The following is a 16,974-nucleotide window of genomic DNA, read 5'->3' as shown; positions in this document are numbered from 1 at the left end:
TTGGGGTCCTCTCTCCCAGAAGCTCCCAGTCGCTTCTCCCCACTCCGAGCCCGCCTCTTCCCGTGGGCGGGGTTACCGATCGGCGCGGTCGGGGTCGCGCCACTGCGCAACCGCGAGAGGGCGGTACCACGGCGCCTGCGACATGGGGGGGCGCGGAGCAGACGCCGGAAGTAGCGGTGGTACGGGTCCCACCGAGGGGTACTCATCGCCGGCAGCGTCCACCCGCGCCGCGGCTAGAGCCAAGGCCCGAGGGGGTGGGCGTGGCGGCCGCCGGAACACAACACCCTCTGTTCCCTCTTCTGGCGGAGCGGCGCCGCGTCGCTCCCCTCCACCGGCTGCCATGAGCGAGCGCCTCCGCCCCAGGTGAGACCACAGGGACCCCCTTCCTTCCCATCCCCTCGCCGGGGGTTGGAGCCGAAGGGGCGCGCGAAGCGGGGGTCCGAGCAAGCGTGGGCCCTTCGGGTTTCCATCTGGGTGCTCTGCGGCCCGGGGGAGGAGGGAGAGAGATGCGCAAGTACCTGGTCTCTGAGGTACTGGAGGAGTGACTCGCCGGGGTCCACGTCTCCTCCACCCCAAACCCGTCTTTTCCCCCCTCGTTTTCCCCTCTTGGAATGCAGTCTGAACGATCCCGGAAGAGAGACAGTGGCCCTAAAGCTTCCCTGTCCTAAATTTAGGAGGGTGGGGGGATGGGAGGAATGTCTGATCTTTGAGAGGGAACCCTTAGGACATCTTTGAGGGGCCGGGGCGGGGACCTGCCCTCTCCCCAAGGTCAGAAAGAAGGATTGGGTTTAGCTCTGCAGCAGGGAAGGATGGGGTTAGATGGAAGAATTTGTGCCCTCAGACGGTTGTGAACATAGAAGGGCAGATGACCAAATGACTTGTAGCCTTAACAGGCAGGATTCTAAACTGTTTGGATGCGGTGCCGTTTGACTCCGAAGGCGGGAGGTAGGGCTGTATCGCGATGCTCTACTTTTCCACTGAGCTTGGCCTCAGGACCCGGGTCTTCACCTAGGGGTGCTGTGCTTGCTCGATGAGTGCAGAAAAGAGTCCGGATCAAGCTGCAGTTTCTTTCTTTGTTTTCTCCCCATTTCCTTCTGTAAGAAGGTGGGGAGGAGAAAGTTGGGATTGGGTACCCCAAATGAAGAGGAGCAACTTTACTTCAAATTAGAAAAATCCCTCATCGTGGAATTTGAAGTGAAAACCTATAGATCACCGAGTGCAACACTGTCGTTTTTCTGATGAAACATTTAGAGAGCTCAGCTGGTTTACTCGAGTCTTTCTAAGTTCACTGCTCTTTCATTACTTCCTGATAGTCTCAGTATGGCTCAAATGAATAACATAGGTTTGCCTTGGTAGATTATGCTGCACCTTTTCTTGTTGTTCCATATTTTCATTGGCTCTGAATGTAATTGACAGTCTTCCCACAAAGATCTTGCTCTGGAGGGTGGTTAATTTAGGGATTAAGATTCTGGAAAGCATCCTGAGGTTATTTGGTCTGATAGTGAAAATCTAGGGTCACCCATACTTTTGCATTGGATTATTGATTTGGGTATATAGTGAGTGAGGCATAAAGCCTGCTTGTATAGAAAAATAAGAGTGGACTAAATTTGAAATTAGGGGCCCAGTTACTGACTTGCTATTGGAATTAGGAACAAGATTGTTAGGCGTAGTAAGCCAGATCCAACTGCCATTGTTTTCCTTCCCAAACCCAGTTTATACTTCTGATAGTCTCTGATGATGTCTCATATCTGAAAAAGCCTAAATTTTAATTTTCTGCAGAACGATTCCTATTATCCATCACTGGATAAGCAAATCTGAATGTGCTTATACTGGTACCAGATGCCTTTTATCTAGTTCGCAAATAACCTCAACATGTTTATACTGGTAGCTAAGTTGCTATAAAAGAAATCATGTGATTTGGACAGGGGTTTCTTACCTACTTTTCACCCCATGTTTCATGGAGTATGATGGACCAGCTCTGCCAGCTCCTGCTGTCATAATATCTCCAAGTCAGTTCAGTTTTCTGGATCTGTTTTGTCAATTTTAAGATGAGGGGTTGGTCTGAGATGGTGATTTCTCAGACTGTTCCAAAAGATACTGAGATAGCCATAGAGGGGGGTATATGTATGTCAAGAAAACCCCTACTTTAACCAAAACAGGTCCTTTATCTCGCATATATATGTATTGAGTGATTATTTTTTTTGATAGAAAGGGCTCTGTTACTTAAAAAAAAAAAAGGAAAACACTAATCTCCATACTCTTAAGATTTCTTCTATGCTCAGTCTCTAGGAGATGACAGGAAGATTGGAAAGAAATGAAATGATGAGCAGTGATATAGTCAGCCATCCTTAAAAGTAACAGATGCTAAACAACTATCTGTAACTAGATGCCTGGGGAGAACATAATCAATTATAAGGTGGCTGCTAAAATTATAACCTGGTCTATGGCATTAATGTGGAAAGCTGTAATCTGACTTTGTGGATACGGTTGAACATGAAGCTATAATCTTGGCAATTATTAACAATATTGTTGAAAGAAGAATGTTTCAAGGATGGAATCTACAAAGAGCCTAGAAAAGAGAAAGAACGGGAGGGCTCATCCTTACTCAGTACCATCCAAAGGAGAGGGCCCCCTAAAGGAGCTGACTGGGGTACCTTGAGAAAGCAGCACATTATGAGGCAGGGATAGTTCATGGAACGAACTATCCCAGTTTAGTTGAAATCTGCAAAACCAGCCCATCCTCTTTGTTCTCACTCTGTTTTTGCCTGACAACCTCCTTGATGTTCATTTTCTTGTCGCTGGAAAGATATGCCGTGGATTATAAATGAGGACATTGGAAAGTTTGGGTCAGGTTCGTAAGTGGTTAGCAACCCAGAGCACAGTCAGCTGCTGGCATATTGATAAGAGAAGTGTTTGGGGACCAGCATTTGGTGAGTTTCCCTGGGGTGTCAACTGGCCTTCTGTCAGACCTTGCTTTGTAACTGCAGCTCTTTTCCAAAAAAACTCTCTGGTCATATTAGGGTGAAAATAGTAATTACTTGGCTCAAATCTGCGGTAATAGCACATCAATTTAAATGAGTATTAAACCTGCTTTTCACCTAGTTTTTAATCTCCACATACTTCAGAGTATGGTTAAGATCTAATGTCATGAGAGAAAGGTTAGGGAGCAGAAATGATGATCTTAGAAACAATTGAGTCTTAGAATGAGGTCAGTGGTATAGCTCTTTGCAGGTTGGTTAATGCTTGATCAGAACTACACACTCATAATTTATCACTCCAAGCCTAAACTGGATCTGTAGTCATTAATAAAGTTGGATGTACTCAGAGTACAGGAGTACTGCAGAGTACAGAGAATTGTGCTCAGATAACTTAAATTTTTTCCAATATCAAGACTTCAACTCAAAACCTTAGGATTACGGGCCTGCCCTGGTATGCCACACTGCTCTCATAGAAAGTATGTGATTGTATAGAAGATACCAGGTGCTCAGATTTAATACTTGCCCAAAAGCTGTTTTTTCCTCTAGTTATAGAAATTTGAATCTTTTTTTTTTTTTTAAAGATTTTGTTTATTTATTTGACAGAGAAAGAGAGACAGCCAGCGAGAGAGGGAACACAAGCAGGGGGAGTGGGAGAGGAAGAAGCAGGCTCCAAGTGGAGGAGCCTGACATGGGGCTCGATCCCAGGACTCTGGGATCACACCCTGAGCCAAAGGCAGACGCTTAACGACTGAGCCACCCAAGCGCCCCTAGAAATTTGAATCTTTAAGAGTCTTCATTATAATAGATTATGCTGCTTTGTATAAATTGGCCTCTTGCCAATGCTGTCCGGTGGCATTTTCTGTTTTTTTTTTTTTTTAAAGATTTTATTTTATTTATTTGACAGAGATAGAGACAGCCAGCGAGAGAGGGAACACAAGCAGGGGGAGTGGGAGAGGAAGAAGCAGGCTCATAGCAGAGGAGCCTGATGTGGGGCTCGATCCCATAACGCCGGGATCACGCCCTGAGCCAAAGGCAGACGCTTAACCGCTGTGCCACCCAGGCGCCCCTCGGTGGCATTTTCTGTAGTGATGGGAATGCCCTCTGTCTTTGCTGTCCAATGCAGTTGCCACTAGCTACCTGTGGCCTTTGAACACTGAAAATGTAGCTAGTGTAACTCAGGAACTGGATATTAAATTAGATGTAAATCACCGCATGTGGCTAGTGGCTACCATATTGGATAGCACAGTTCCAGGCAGTGTGCCTTCAAATGATACCTCCTCTAATTTATTTCTATTTTCTGTCTCCTAAATGGGGGCTTAGAAGTCCTTCTAGGAGCACTTAATTCTTGAATTGAATACATAGAAATTTTGTCTATTGCACGTCTGAGAGCACTGAGGTAAATGTGTGGTTTTTCCTTAAACCTGAAAATTTTGAGCAGCTTGTGCTGCAGACTCCACGTAACAATGTGATGACGTAACTTACAATACTAGGTGGTGTAGAGAGAGTAATGGAGTTGGTACGGTCCAGAGCAGCCTTTCCAGTGCCGGGTGTGAAGAGTGATCTAGTGCTTTGGAGGGCATCGAGCTTTTGTTGTATGTGATAATTGGGGGGAAATCAGAGGAAATCAGAAAACTGCAGATTAGAGACCACACGAACCTCTGATGATATCCCTGTGTAGCACCATTTTCCTTAGGGTTTTAGGGGTACATGGGCAGAGGCAGCCACTCCTGTCTTACATGTTGTCCTATAGAAGGGAGTAAGATGAGGTAACCTGAAATTGTGATTCAGGAAACACAGAGGGAAGATAACCTTAATTAGGTGGAATTTGGAAGCTTAGTCATTAGCATCACCCTGCACTTACTTATTCCCAGTAGGCATTTAAAGTTGCCAAGCTTCTTTTTAGAAATCAGTTGTACTAATTTAAGCTCGCCCCTACTGCTGCTATTTTATATTTTCACTCTTTGTGCCCAGCGATGGTGTACTTCCAACTTTTTACCTATTGGGATAGCATGTGATGAATTCTGTTTTCTCAGGCAAGAGGGCAAATTTGTTGTCATGATTTACAATTTTAAGTGTCTAAAAGATCAATTGTTGTATTTTTTTTTCTTGTGATTTAATTTCAGGAAAAGGAGAAGGAATGGCAATGAAGAAGACCATCATCTTCCCCCCCAGACCAAAAGGAGTAGTAGAAACCCCGTCTTTCATGATTCCTGGGACACAGAGGTAGGAAGTGTGGTCAGACTCTCTGCTGTTTTCATTGACTTGAGCTAAATAACCCAGTTTCTTTCTTGTAATTTAAATTATTCTTCAAATAAATAAAAGTGATCTTACTTGATTGCAGTGGTTTCAACTTTTTTTGAGTCATGGCCCCTTTGAGGAAGCTATGCACCTTCTCCCCAGCAAAGTGGTATATGTCTGTACATATTAATACATACACACAGCCCAGAATTTGTTAGAAGTTTCATGGACCTTTGAAAATTCGTCCTTGATCTGTCTAGTTGAATTTCAGAAACCAACTATTTTCTAACAGTTTATGAGCCATTAATGATCCTTAAACCAAGTATATTATGTTGCTTTCATTCACATGTCTTTATGAGGAACTATATAAACATTCAGAATAGGTAAACTATGTGTACAGAAAATCCTGTTTTTAAGCATTACTACTTTTTTATCATGTTATTCTAAAAGCGCTCCTGCGGGAGGTAGGGTGGAGGGGAGTGAGTGGGGAGAAGGGGGAAAGAGCTCCTGAAGTTTTGGTTTCCCGAAAAGAGAGCTTGCATGTGCACACTGGCGGCAGAGTTTCTGTGTACACTCCATGGGCTGCCCTACAGAGGCTAACATTCAAATGACATCTCTGTTCCTGGAAAATCATGACCCTTAACAAGTTGTCACCCTGCCTGAGAAGCTCCTCGCTGGCAGAGATCCCTAAGCCTGAGCCTTACAACTTAAAGCAGAACTCTGTGTATCATAGAACTCTTGCGTATCGCAGTTTTTGTACAACCAAAATAATTCGTACTTTAATTAGTTCTCGATAATAGGATTTGACCTACATCCAGTCTTTACTGGAAATCCAAAGTTACTCCCCCCAGGGGGGTAGAAATCCGTTAGCTCTCACATAGGTCATACACATTCAGGGACAGTTAATGAACACGTTTAGATTAGCTCCTTCTGTGTGGAGAGTTGACCTACCGTAACTCATATCCCACCTTTAAAAATCTCTCATGGTTTTTTTCCTTATGTTTTAAAAAATGATTAACAGAAAAGCAGTTGAGCTTTTGTTTAATGTGACAATTGGAGGATGAAAGAAAAGCAGAGATTAGAGGCTTCCATGAGCATCCAGTGATAAAACTGTGACAATAATTGAGTTTCCATTATTCTTTTGGATTATAAGTCTATTAAAAGAGTGTGCAGTGATTACTTTCACCGTATCAGTGTTTCTTTACTTGTGTGTCTATGCAAATCCTGCTAAGTGATGTTTACATTAGTTCAGAGGTTCAGTCAGTCTCTTTGTACTGATGATTTGCCCTCGGTTTACAGTTGTGATGCCTGAGAACAGAATTATAAATTGTCATTTAAAAAAAAATGAAACACTTCCGATCTCTTATTTTCAGTAAGACTCTTAGTAGTTTCGTTTTGTTTTGTTTTAATTGCTGTTTATAGAAAAAGATCTTTATTCCCTTTCTGAAATCTGCGCGTTGATATCACAGAAGCAAACAATGTATAGTTATTCAGCCTCTTGGTTCATGTGTCTTGTTCTTACTTGTTCAAAGAAATGGAGCGGCTAAACCGCTCTGTGTTCATTAGTCTGAAAGATGGACTAGCTTGCCTTTGTTATAATTAACAGGCACTTTTTATTTGTTGTGGTATGAACTCACTGGTAGACCCCGCGTGGACGGTTAGGACCATCCCATTCAGCCCTGCTGACTGACCGGTTACGAGCCCTCTGAATGTGTGGCCTCTTGTGCTGTGCGTCTCCATGGGGGGGGGGGGCTTAACAAGTAATGAGGCCAAGTCAACCAAGGGAATGCTAGAGAAGCAAAAAGCAGGGGAAAACCTTTAAAATGGAAAGTTAAGCCCTGAGTAATTGAATCTTCACCACTGGAATAGATCGTTGTGTTTATAGCACAAAAATATCAACTTTAGGGACACGTGGCCGCTTTTTGACAATTGTGTATAAAAAGGAAAACAAAATGATTCATGATTAGTGGATTATTTTTTTTAATTTATATAATCAAATGTTAATGAAAATGTTGTTTTTTTAATTCTAAGTCAGGGCCAATGAGGTAAGTGTCCTTTGGCCTAACTCAGTGAAAAGAAACTGTTTCTTGTGTCTTTCCTGAAATACTTAAGTAATTTTAGAATCTTTTTCTTGTGACTTGAAGACTTTCATTTGGAAGGAGTTTGCTTTAATTCTGAGAGGATTAAAGTAAAGTTTTTATAATTTCCTGAAGTTACGTTTTTTTTCCCCTGAATGTAACAATATTGCCAAGTACTGGGAGATAAGATGGAAGGTGTTTGAATTATGTATGCCGCATGTAAATCACAATTACCTGTAAAATGGAGATAGTATGCATGTAAATCACAATTACCTGTAAAATGGAGATAGTATATCTACCTCTTTTCCTAGATACTGTGAAGGTGAAGAATGTGAACTGACTTGCCAGATTAGTTACGTAAAGAGAAACTTTTAATCTACTTGTGCGTTCTTTTCCTGTCATTTTTGTAGGCAGTATTATCTCTGCTTTTCAGATGAGAAAATTGGGGCACAGCAAAGTAAAGTGGTTTGCCCAGAGATACCCAACTAGTAAGAGGCAGAGTTAGTGAGCCCAAAGCTTGGCTGGTAAGCTCTTTGCTATTGACCATGGTGTGTGCCGTCACCCAGAATACGGGACATAAGTTCCGAAAGATTTTGCTAAAGATATCCAGAGGCAGCTAGGTCCTGGACTTATCTCAAATCATAGGAACAGAGAAGAAAATTTTCTCTTCATATCTTGTAGCTGGAAAATATTTTCCCAAGTAAATGTTATGATACAGTGTTAGCCTGAAAGCAATTTTAGATATCTAGTTAGAAAAAGTGAAGAAATTGGGGTCTAAAGGTTTTTTTCAAAACTCTAATTGGTGTTTGAAACAAAGATCTTTAATTTTAACTCCAGTGACTTAGATCTAATGACTTGTGAGCCTTAGGATGCTTTTTTAAAGTTGAGATACAATTAACTGGTATGGGAACAAATTTTTTTTGTAAAACCATGCTAGATGAATCATATTAATTAATGTATGTCAGGCTCATTTTTTTCTTCGTTGAGCAAAAAGTGAAATCGTTTATCAATTTGTGTCTTCCTCTTGGGTCCTGTACAAAGGCAGTGACATTCCCTGATCTTGGACAGTTATCTGGATGGAGAAAAACTAGCTGGATTTAACTTTATTTAAATTTGTTCTCTTAGGGTTGGCCTTATTGGTTCGCATTTTATCTTAATTTGTAGTAGAGGAATGCTCTTTGCTTTCAGTTTTAATACCTTTATCTACAAATTACCCTAGCCGTTTCCACTTAAATGTGGCTTCTGTTCTGAGGGTGCACGCCTGGGAAAAGGTGCTGCTACCTGAGTAAATAGAAGCAGAACATTTTTTAAATGCAAAGACTTCAGTTTGTGGGGTTGTTTTTTAAAGCTCTTTAACCTACCAAGACCATTTTAATTTTTCAGATCACTATAAAGTAACTAGGAAAGAAAGAGAGAATGTGGAGAAAAAACAGAAGTGGCTTACCCCAGCAGCCTCTGCCTTTTTTTTTTTTTCTTCCTTGCTGGAGGGGAAAGTTTTCATGTCGTAACCATAAAATCCCAAGAGTATTCTTAGTGGGAGTACAGAGACCTGACCAAAAAATAACAACCAGGGGAACCATGTAGCATTACAATTAGGGTTCTTTAAATCCATTTATCTTAACTGATAAGAATTGGCTGAATATCAGGTCATTTTTTTTAATAGTGTGAATTTAGATGACAGTGGGAATACTGAGCATAATTTTTTAAAAAGTATCTTAAGGCTTTTAGTTTTTGCCCATTCTCTCTCTCTCTCTCTCTCTTTTTAAAAGATTTTATTTATTTGACAGAAAGAGAGAGCAGGGGGGAGGGGCAGAGGCAGAGGGAGAAGCAGCCCCCCCTCCCCCACTGAAAAGGGAGCTGGATGTGGGGCTCTATCCCAGGACCCTGAGATCATGACCTGAGCCAAAGGCTGACGCTTAACTGACCGAATCACTCAGGCGCCCCAGTTTTTGCCCATTCTCATCTTCAGTCTGTTGTCAGGTCCTGGTGCATCCTAAGGGAAGGAACTGTTTCTGATGAAATTATTAGGGTTTGTGTTGTGTTTAAAAACCCTGTAGCAAATGAACTCTGAAGTTACCTTTTAAAATGGTCCAAAGTGGAGGAACAAGCCTTTCCAAAATTATTCTGATTTTTAGCATAGGTTTTAAGAAACTGTGCTCCTGTTGTAAGTCCTTGAAGTGTTAGTAACGCATCGCTTCGGTCCACAGCAGAGAAAACTGCACCAGGTGGTTTATTATGGACACTGAAAGTCAGGTTCGTTAAGAAATGACTGTATGTACATACATGTTTTTCTACAGGCCAGGATTATTTTTTGGCCTGTTGGTTTTATTTTTTTTTTATTATTATTTTTTTAAAGATTTTATTTATTTATTCGACAGAGATAGAGACAGCCAGAGAGAGAGGGAACACAAGCAGGGGGAGTGGGAGAGGAAGAAGCAGGCTCATAGCAGAGGAGCCTGATGTGGGGCTCGATCCCACAACGCCAGGATCACGCCCTGAGCCGAAGGCAGACGCTTAACCGCTGTGCCACCCAGGTGCCCCTGGCCTGTTGGTTTTAAACAAAATGAAGTGATAATAGAACGTTTTAGTTAGGAAGGAACTTAAAACATTGTGCAGTCCTAATTCATCTTGTAAGGGAAACTGAGGCATAGAAAGGCTAGGCTATTTACTCAGGGACACAGAAGAGTGACCACCTGCATTTTCTTTCCTTGCATAGTTAGAAGTGGTTTTCATTAGCCCACTGAATTAATTTGGAATCTTATGGCCTCACTGATAATAGCAGACCTGGAGCTCTCTTCAATTGTTGGGCACTTCGGAAGCACAGAATTTTCCATTAGATGCTCTGACAGACTTGGCTAGGGTCATCTCTTGTACTTACTCCAGACTCTGCCGCGGACTTAGCTCTTCATCATGACCCTAGGAAGGGCATGCGTGCGGTGAGCCCGAGTTCTTCGGTCTTTTGAGACTCACATAAATGTAAAAGCACCAGTGAATGGGGAGCTGGAGGCGATGGGAAGCTGGGGTTTGAGAGAAAATCAAATACACTGCCAGTCTGCTTTTCTAATTAAGAAAAGAAAGCATCCAGCTCTAGGTAATAGACACATATACTCTGGTTCTCCTTTTATGAAGCAGAGAGACTCCATAATTAATATTCCTGCCTGGGGGGTCTTTCTAAAGATTATTAGCAGGAATTATCTTTAGAGTTGTTTTGTTTCTACCATGAGTATACACGGGTTGTCTCTTAAACCGACTTTACCCCCTGGGAAAATGGAACTGGGTGTAGGCCTAGCTGAGGGGCTGAGAGTTCTTGACCTCTGCTGTATAATTTGAGTCCTGTGGACTGAGAACGTGAGCTCCTTCACGTCCCTGTGTTCTGCGTCAGGATTTATATATATATACATGTGCTCTTCCTTTCTGTTGAGGGAAGTGTCCCTCTGCCTTCCTTTGTCTGCTCTACCTCCTGTCGAGGCCCCTGAAAGCTGCCTTAGGATGCCTCCCTTCTCTTAGAATCTCTCCAGCGTTGTGTCCCCAGATACGAGCCCATGGAGGTGCCTGTCCCTTCCTCACGGGTCTCCTTGCCACCCAGCCTATCTGTAGGCTTTCTCCCCCTTTCCCAGGAGCTGGCCCATACCTGCAGCCCGGCTGGCAGGTGTCCCACCTGCCTTCCCTCTGCCCTCTCTGGATCTGGTTTCCTTCCCAAAGCCCCTGAACCGTTCCCTAAGGCTCACCAGTGCTCTCTGCATTCAGCAGACACGCACTGAGCACCTAGTACTTGCCAGCTCAGTTGTCTCCTTCATTTCCTCACTCCTGTCTCCCTTTGGACTGCGACACATCCCCTTTGATTTACACTGCTGCGGTCCTCCTGTGGCCCTGCATTCCTGCTTGATGTGTAGAACCCTCACTCCTGCATGGAGATGCGAGCATCTCTTAGGTGCAGACTTCCGGGCGCTTGATCGAGCCATAACCTCTCCTGGATATTTTGTCCGACCGACTGTGCTTGGAGTGGCCCGCCAAACCACACTATTAGCTTTACCTCCCCAAACACTCCTTCCTTCTGATTTTGCTCTTACCGTGCTCCCGGTTTGTCACATCGCTCTCTAAAACTCTTCCTCAATCTTCTAGGCCCAGTTCAAATACTATTCATTCTACAGAGGCTCTCCTAGTTCTCTCAGCACCTGTTGCTAGATTCCCCAGTGACGGGATGATCGTTCTCTGTGACTGGATTGCCACCATATTCGTGGTTGAGCCCAACACATTCTTGTTGAATGATTTAAGTCGCCGTAGTAAAAATCCCATCTTGTACACAGCAGGCACATGAACATTTGTGTGGACAGTGGTTGGCCATCAGAGCAGTCTTTGCACACTCGAGCCAGGTTTTCCAGAGCCATGTGGGACCCTGGCAGGTGCACTTTTAAAAGAGCCCACAGGTGATTCCTGAATAGACTGAATCGTGATAGTTCTCTTCTCTGTCCTGCTCAGGCATCCATACTTATAGAGACACACTGGTAGATTTCATGAGTGTGTAAGCTAAACTAGAGTCCCTGCTTTGCACACACATCTCCACAGGGTTGAGTTGCCTTGGTGTATTTAGAGAGATCCCGTTGGTTGGAATTGGCATAAATTTAACTTTATTGTGCTCGTACACATGGATGTGCAAGGGGTTTTTATTTCACAGAGTGTGACCTTATTCTCTTTTGATTTGTAATATAAATCTGTCTTGAAAATACCTGGGTCAGATGTCAGCATGAAGCCTAAACTGAAAATCCAGAGGAAAGAGAGGAAGTTTTGTCACTGTCCACTGGGACACATTGTCTGCTGAAGTGGTCTGTCTGAAGTGCAGGGGATGGGGATGGGGTTCCTGTTTGAGGACTCTTTCTTAGTCCCAAAGTCTGATAAAAGAATTCTTAAGAACAGTACTAGTAACAAGGTAAAGACTTCTGTCCTAGTTTAGCAGTTGTAATTTTTAAAACCGTGTACTATAAAGGAGTGCTCCCTCCCAAGCAATTTGATACTAAAAAGCTCCACTAAGTGGGGAAAATACAATTTCTCTTTTCCTCTCGTTTTTTGTTTTTTTTTTAAATAACAAAATGATTAACTTCTCTGCAGATCTTAAAACATTGACAGAGACTTAACTTTTTGGGGTAAGGAGGAAATAATGGTCTTTCTCATGTCCCATAAAGTAGACCTGACTTGACAGTGTTCAGACCGACAATAACTTCCCAACTTTTTTGACCCTGTCCCATAGGAATATTTTGTTTTGTGACCCAGCACACAGCAAATATATTCATGAGCAATAAAACAAGTTTCACAGAATGGTTACTCTTTTCACGTTCCGCTGTGTTTTCTTTTTTGATGCTGGGTTTCCCCTCAGTTTCAAAACTCCTGGTTCATCCCTAGAGAGTGAGATGCTCCTGAAAGCCTCCCTGGTAGTGAGAAGACTGGTCACAAGTGGCAAACATCTTTGAAAGAGATATTTTGCTTTTACCTTTGATGGCAGTAGTATGTAGGTAACGTTTTGTAAACGTTAAAGTAACACATGGGGGCATTTACTCTGATTCCCGCTTTCTAGATAGGCTCTCTTTTATTAGCTTAAAAGTAGCATTGGCCTATTCAGTGCAAGTGAATATAACTGAAGCAGTTTTAGAGGTTTTCAAAGGAGGCAAAATAGTCTTCTTCAAATCTTACTGACAATATCAGTATAGTTTTTAAGTCTCCGTCTTGGAGTTAGAAGTACCGGCAGACTGTTTTGTAGCAACCTTCTTCAGTTCTCTCACTTGTGATCAGTTTTCTTTCCACAGAAATCTTTTTTATAGAAGCTATAGAAAATAAAAATATTATAAAAAATGGAAGGTCCAAATTCTAAATATTCTGGCATATATATCCTCCAGACTGTTTTTGGTGTACATTTATGTCTATACTAAAGAAAAACATGTAAAAAACCAGCTGGCATACTGTACCTATAGTTCTGCAACCTGTAAAAAAAAATGTTGAAGACTTTTTTCTTGGTATATATATACATCTCTACCATTATTGTTAATAGTTGAGTAGAATTTCATTGTTAAGTTATAATTCATGGAGTATATGTTATATACACGTGTTATAACCAGTTTCCCTATTGTTAGACATGTAGGTGGTTCTCACTTTCTCACTCTTAAAGATTTTATTTATTTATTTGACAGAGACAGCCAGTGAGAGAGGGAACACAAGCAGGGGGAGTGGGAGAGGAAGAAGCAGGCTCATAGCGGAAGAGCCTGATGTGGGGCTCGATCCCATAACGCTGGGATCACGCCCTGAGCTGAAGGCAGACGCTTAACTGCTGTGCCACCCAGGCACCCCTCACTTTTTCACTCTTATAAACAAGGCCACGCTAAACATTTGTGTACCTGTCCATTATAAAGTTGGTATAAACCATGTTTTTACACAAGGTTTTTAAAGTGGACTAGAAATCACAGGTATGTCTTTTCACGATATTGTACACAAATCTTTTCTAACCTGTTTGTTTTAAAGAACTTTTTACCTTTTCTCAGAATATTCGTGTCACCTTTGCTATTATAGTGTGAAATAAATGAAATTTGAGATGGAAACTTGACTTACTAGAAACTGATTCTAGTTCTTGCCTTAATTTTCAGACAGTACCTGTAACGAAAAACAGTAAAGAAAACAGACTAAGAGGAAACAAAGTGTTCTGCGCGGTGGGTCTCTTATCTAGTGTAGTAGCTGACGCGTTAACTATTCACGACTGTACCAGGTGTGGGAGAGCTGCACAGCTGGGCTGTTCCCCTCTAGTTAGGAGCAGCTTTTATGAAAAACAATTTTTTTTTTAAAGATTTTATTTATTTATTCGACAGAGAGAGAGACAGCCAGCGAGAGAGGGAATACAAGCAGGGGGAGTGGGAGAGGAAGAAGCAGGCTCATAGCAGAGGAGCCTGACGTGGGGCTCGATCCCATAACGCCGGGATCATGCCCTGAGCCGAAGGCAGACGCTCAACCGCTGTGCCACCCAGGCGCCCCCAATTTTTGGTTTTGACTTGTATTTGACTTCTTAAGAATTTTAGTAAAATTTTTAAAAAAGATGTATGTATTTATTTGAGAGAGAGAGCATCAGCAGGGGGAGGGGGAGGGGGAGGGAGAGGGAGAAGCAAGACTCCCTGCCAAGCATGCTCTATCCCAGGATCCTGACCTGAGCCAAAGGCAGATGTTTAACCCACTGAGCCATCCAGGTGCCCCAGTCTTTAAGTAAATTTGCTGCTGCTGCTGACCCTGCCATCTGACTCCATTCAGCCCATAATGCTTTTCATGTTTGTGTTTTTTTGTAGAAAGACAGATAGGTTGTCTTTTACTATCTTTGGGCAATGGGGTATGGGACCTGTTAAGTAGCTCCAGATGACCTATGGACCATGATGATTCTTCCTTTAAGTCTTATTAAGAACGAATATCTTTCATGGACATTGCTTTCTTTGCTGTTTCAGATGTTTCTGTACATACTGTTATGTAAATGGATATATTAGTATTTTAAAAAATCACTTTTAAAGTATCTATCTAGAAACATTGTATACATGGTTTTTTTATAGTAAAAATATATAATAACCACATTATAAGAATATTAAAGGGTAGAAAAAAAAGCAACTTAAACTCTGTTTTAACATAACTACTAGAGCCAGTTTTTTTCCAGACTTTTTTCTTACATGTAGCTTTTACATAGTTGTATGCAGACTTTTCAAAATGAATGTCTTTGTGTAAAGGAGCATGAATTAGATAGACCAAAGGGTGAAGTTAAGAAAAGTAGATACCAGATCATTAATTACTAGAATTCTAACTTTCTCATGCATTGATTCTTTCCAGTACAGTACTGGGTTGAGTTGTGAATGAATGGAGGAAGGGTACTGCTAGTCATTTATTTGAAATGCAATACTTAAATTGTAAAATACCATAATTCTGAAATGGATTCTTACCATTGCCTTCCCTTTTGAGAACCCTAGTTCTTAGGGATCTCTTAGTAGCTTCTTCAAGACAACTAAGACACCAAATCATATTTGTTACATTGAAACAAAATTAAGCACACTTGTGCACACATGCACACACATGTTATCAGACTGCAAAATTGCTTGTTACTTAATGAGAAGTATGTTGTACTCCATCAAGATAGGTGTTCTGCCTTCAGAGAATACCATTTTGTGTCCATGAGCTGATAACCACAAAATTGTCCCAGATTTTTTAAAACTTGTGGCCAGTAGCCATTTTATGTATACCCATGATTCATACTTTCCCTTGGAGCCTGAGACAAGGCTGAGAATTTCCTCCTTCGATTATTTGGAAATTATTGGAATGAATGATGAAAGCAGGTAGAGAAGATGTGTAAAGGAATTAGGATGTAGTTGAAGGGCTTTGCAGTCAGAAGGCCTAAACCCGGACCCTGCCACTTCCTGGGGATGTGAGGGGGTCATAATCCCGCCCCACCTCACGTGGCAGTCATGAGGACAGAGTGAACCATCTTAGGTGAACGTGCTCTGTAAAGCTGCAAAGCCCAATATATGTTTTGATGCTGGTCCTCCTCAAACCGAATAGGAAGAGTGCTCTCACATGGGGTACTGTAAATGAAACCACAGTGAAGTTCTTAAGAAACCAGACGGCCTAATCGCGATCCTGTTTCTTTTTCCTTCCAGTCTTCAAGCAGCGATAGCGGTGGGAGCAGCAGCAGCAGCATCAACAGCCCGGACAGGGCAAGCGGGCCGGAGAGCGGCTTGAACCACATGGCGGCCGGGTCCGGCCCCAACACCCCCCAGCCTGTTCCCGAGCAGTCTGCACTGTGCCAAGGCCCTTACTTCCACATCAACCAGACCCTGAAGGAGGCCCACTTTCATAGCCTACAGCACCGAGGACGGCCTCCGACATGATGTGCCGGCAGTTTCTTGCCTTCTGTGAAGGGACAGCGCTGTGCAGATTTGATATTTCAACTGATGATGTTTTAAAAAATTGCACAAAAATATGCCTGTTGGCTTTTCAGTCTATATTTGAAATAACAGGTTAACAGGCAGTTGTTTACTTGTGGTTTTGCTGCACTATTGCAATTTCAAAGGGGCTTTGAAGCAATTTTTTATAGGATTCTTTTGAGGGTGGGTATCAAATCCATGTCGAGGTAATGGTATGAGGAAATCTCATCTGCGTGTTGAATCCATCGTTTGTCCAGTTCAGATTGATTTCCAAATCTGTCAATTAGAAATTCTACTTTATGTAAAAAGGCCTTTTAAAAATGCGGGATCTTCAATTTTTTAAATTCAATAAACTAGTAAAGAGTATCTAGTTTCCATGAAAAAACCTACGTTGTTTTCCAAAATATAGAAAGCTTGACTCAGTCTTGCACTGAAATTATTTGCCACACTACCTCTTAGTATGTAGCTGTCCTGTTGCAGGTACTCTCCTCTGTAACAGGAGAGCAATCAGATCCAAGTTAGACTGTGTCAGTGAAGCAGCCTTGCTAATAACTGTCTTCTCTGTTATATATTTGTATTTCCAGAATGTCTTTCAGACTTGTACACCCAGCTCACTTCCGCTACTGTTATTTCTCCAAAGCCTCCATCTCAGACTTAGTAGGAAACGGCACAGTTCTGACAGTTGAGAAGTACGTAATGACCTTTATCTCACTCACAGACTTGTTCTATCAGCAGCTTCTGTGATCTCGC

General features: G+C 42.3%; 1 protein-coding gene across 2 annotated transcripts; it reads left to right on the top strand.

The window, feature by feature from the left end:
* The first annotated feature begins 49 nt into the window (after positions 1-49).
* Positions 50-16,647, top strand: FAM104A (family with sequence similarity 104 member A). 2 transcript variants are annotated; one of them, XM_002926184.4, is made up of 4 exons: positions 50-363; positions 5,102-5,201; positions 13,924-13,986; positions 15,958-16,647. In XM_002926184.4, exons 1-4 carry the CDS (start codon positions 143-145, stop codon positions 16,186-16,188), a joined length of 615 nt encoding a protein of 204 aa, XP_002926230.2. In that variant the 5' UTR covers positions 50-142; the 3' UTR covers positions 16,189-16,647. The 2 variants fall into 2 exon arrangements, with proteins under 2 accessions (XP_002926230.2, XP_002926231.2); XM_002926185.4 differs by lacking the exon at positions 13,924-13,986 and having other exon boundaries at positions 58-363.
* Positions 16,648-16,974: the final 327 nt, after the last annotated feature.

The sequence above is a fragment of the Ailuropoda melanoleuca genome, chromosome 13 (genome assembly GCF_002007445.2).
Source record: "Ailuropoda melanoleuca isolate Jingjing chromosome 13, ASM200744v2, whole genome shotgun sequence".
NCBI classification, from domain to species: Eukaryota; Metazoa; Chordata; class Mammalia; order Carnivora; family Ursidae; genus Ailuropoda; species Ailuropoda melanoleuca.
Note: the sequence above shows the minus strand (reverse complement) of the source record. Positions and strands in the feature narration are given on the sequence as shown.

What these genes read in the sequence shown, in the direction of transcription:
- FAM104A (XM_002926184.4), top strand. Translation starts at nt 143, where the DNA reads ATGGGGGGGCGCGGAGCAGACGCCGGAAGTAGCGGTGGTACGGGTCCC. An exon ending in AGCGAGCGCCTCCGCCCCAG is followed by an intron (nt 364 to 5,101) that starts GTGAGACCACAG and finishes ATTTAATTTCAG; the next exon opens with GAAAAGGAGAAGGAATGGCA. An exon ending in GAAACAAAGTGTTCTGCGCG is followed by an intron (nt 13,987 to 15,957) that starts GTGGGTCTCTTA and finishes TTTTCCTTCCAG; the next exon opens with TCTTCAAGCAGCGATAGCGG.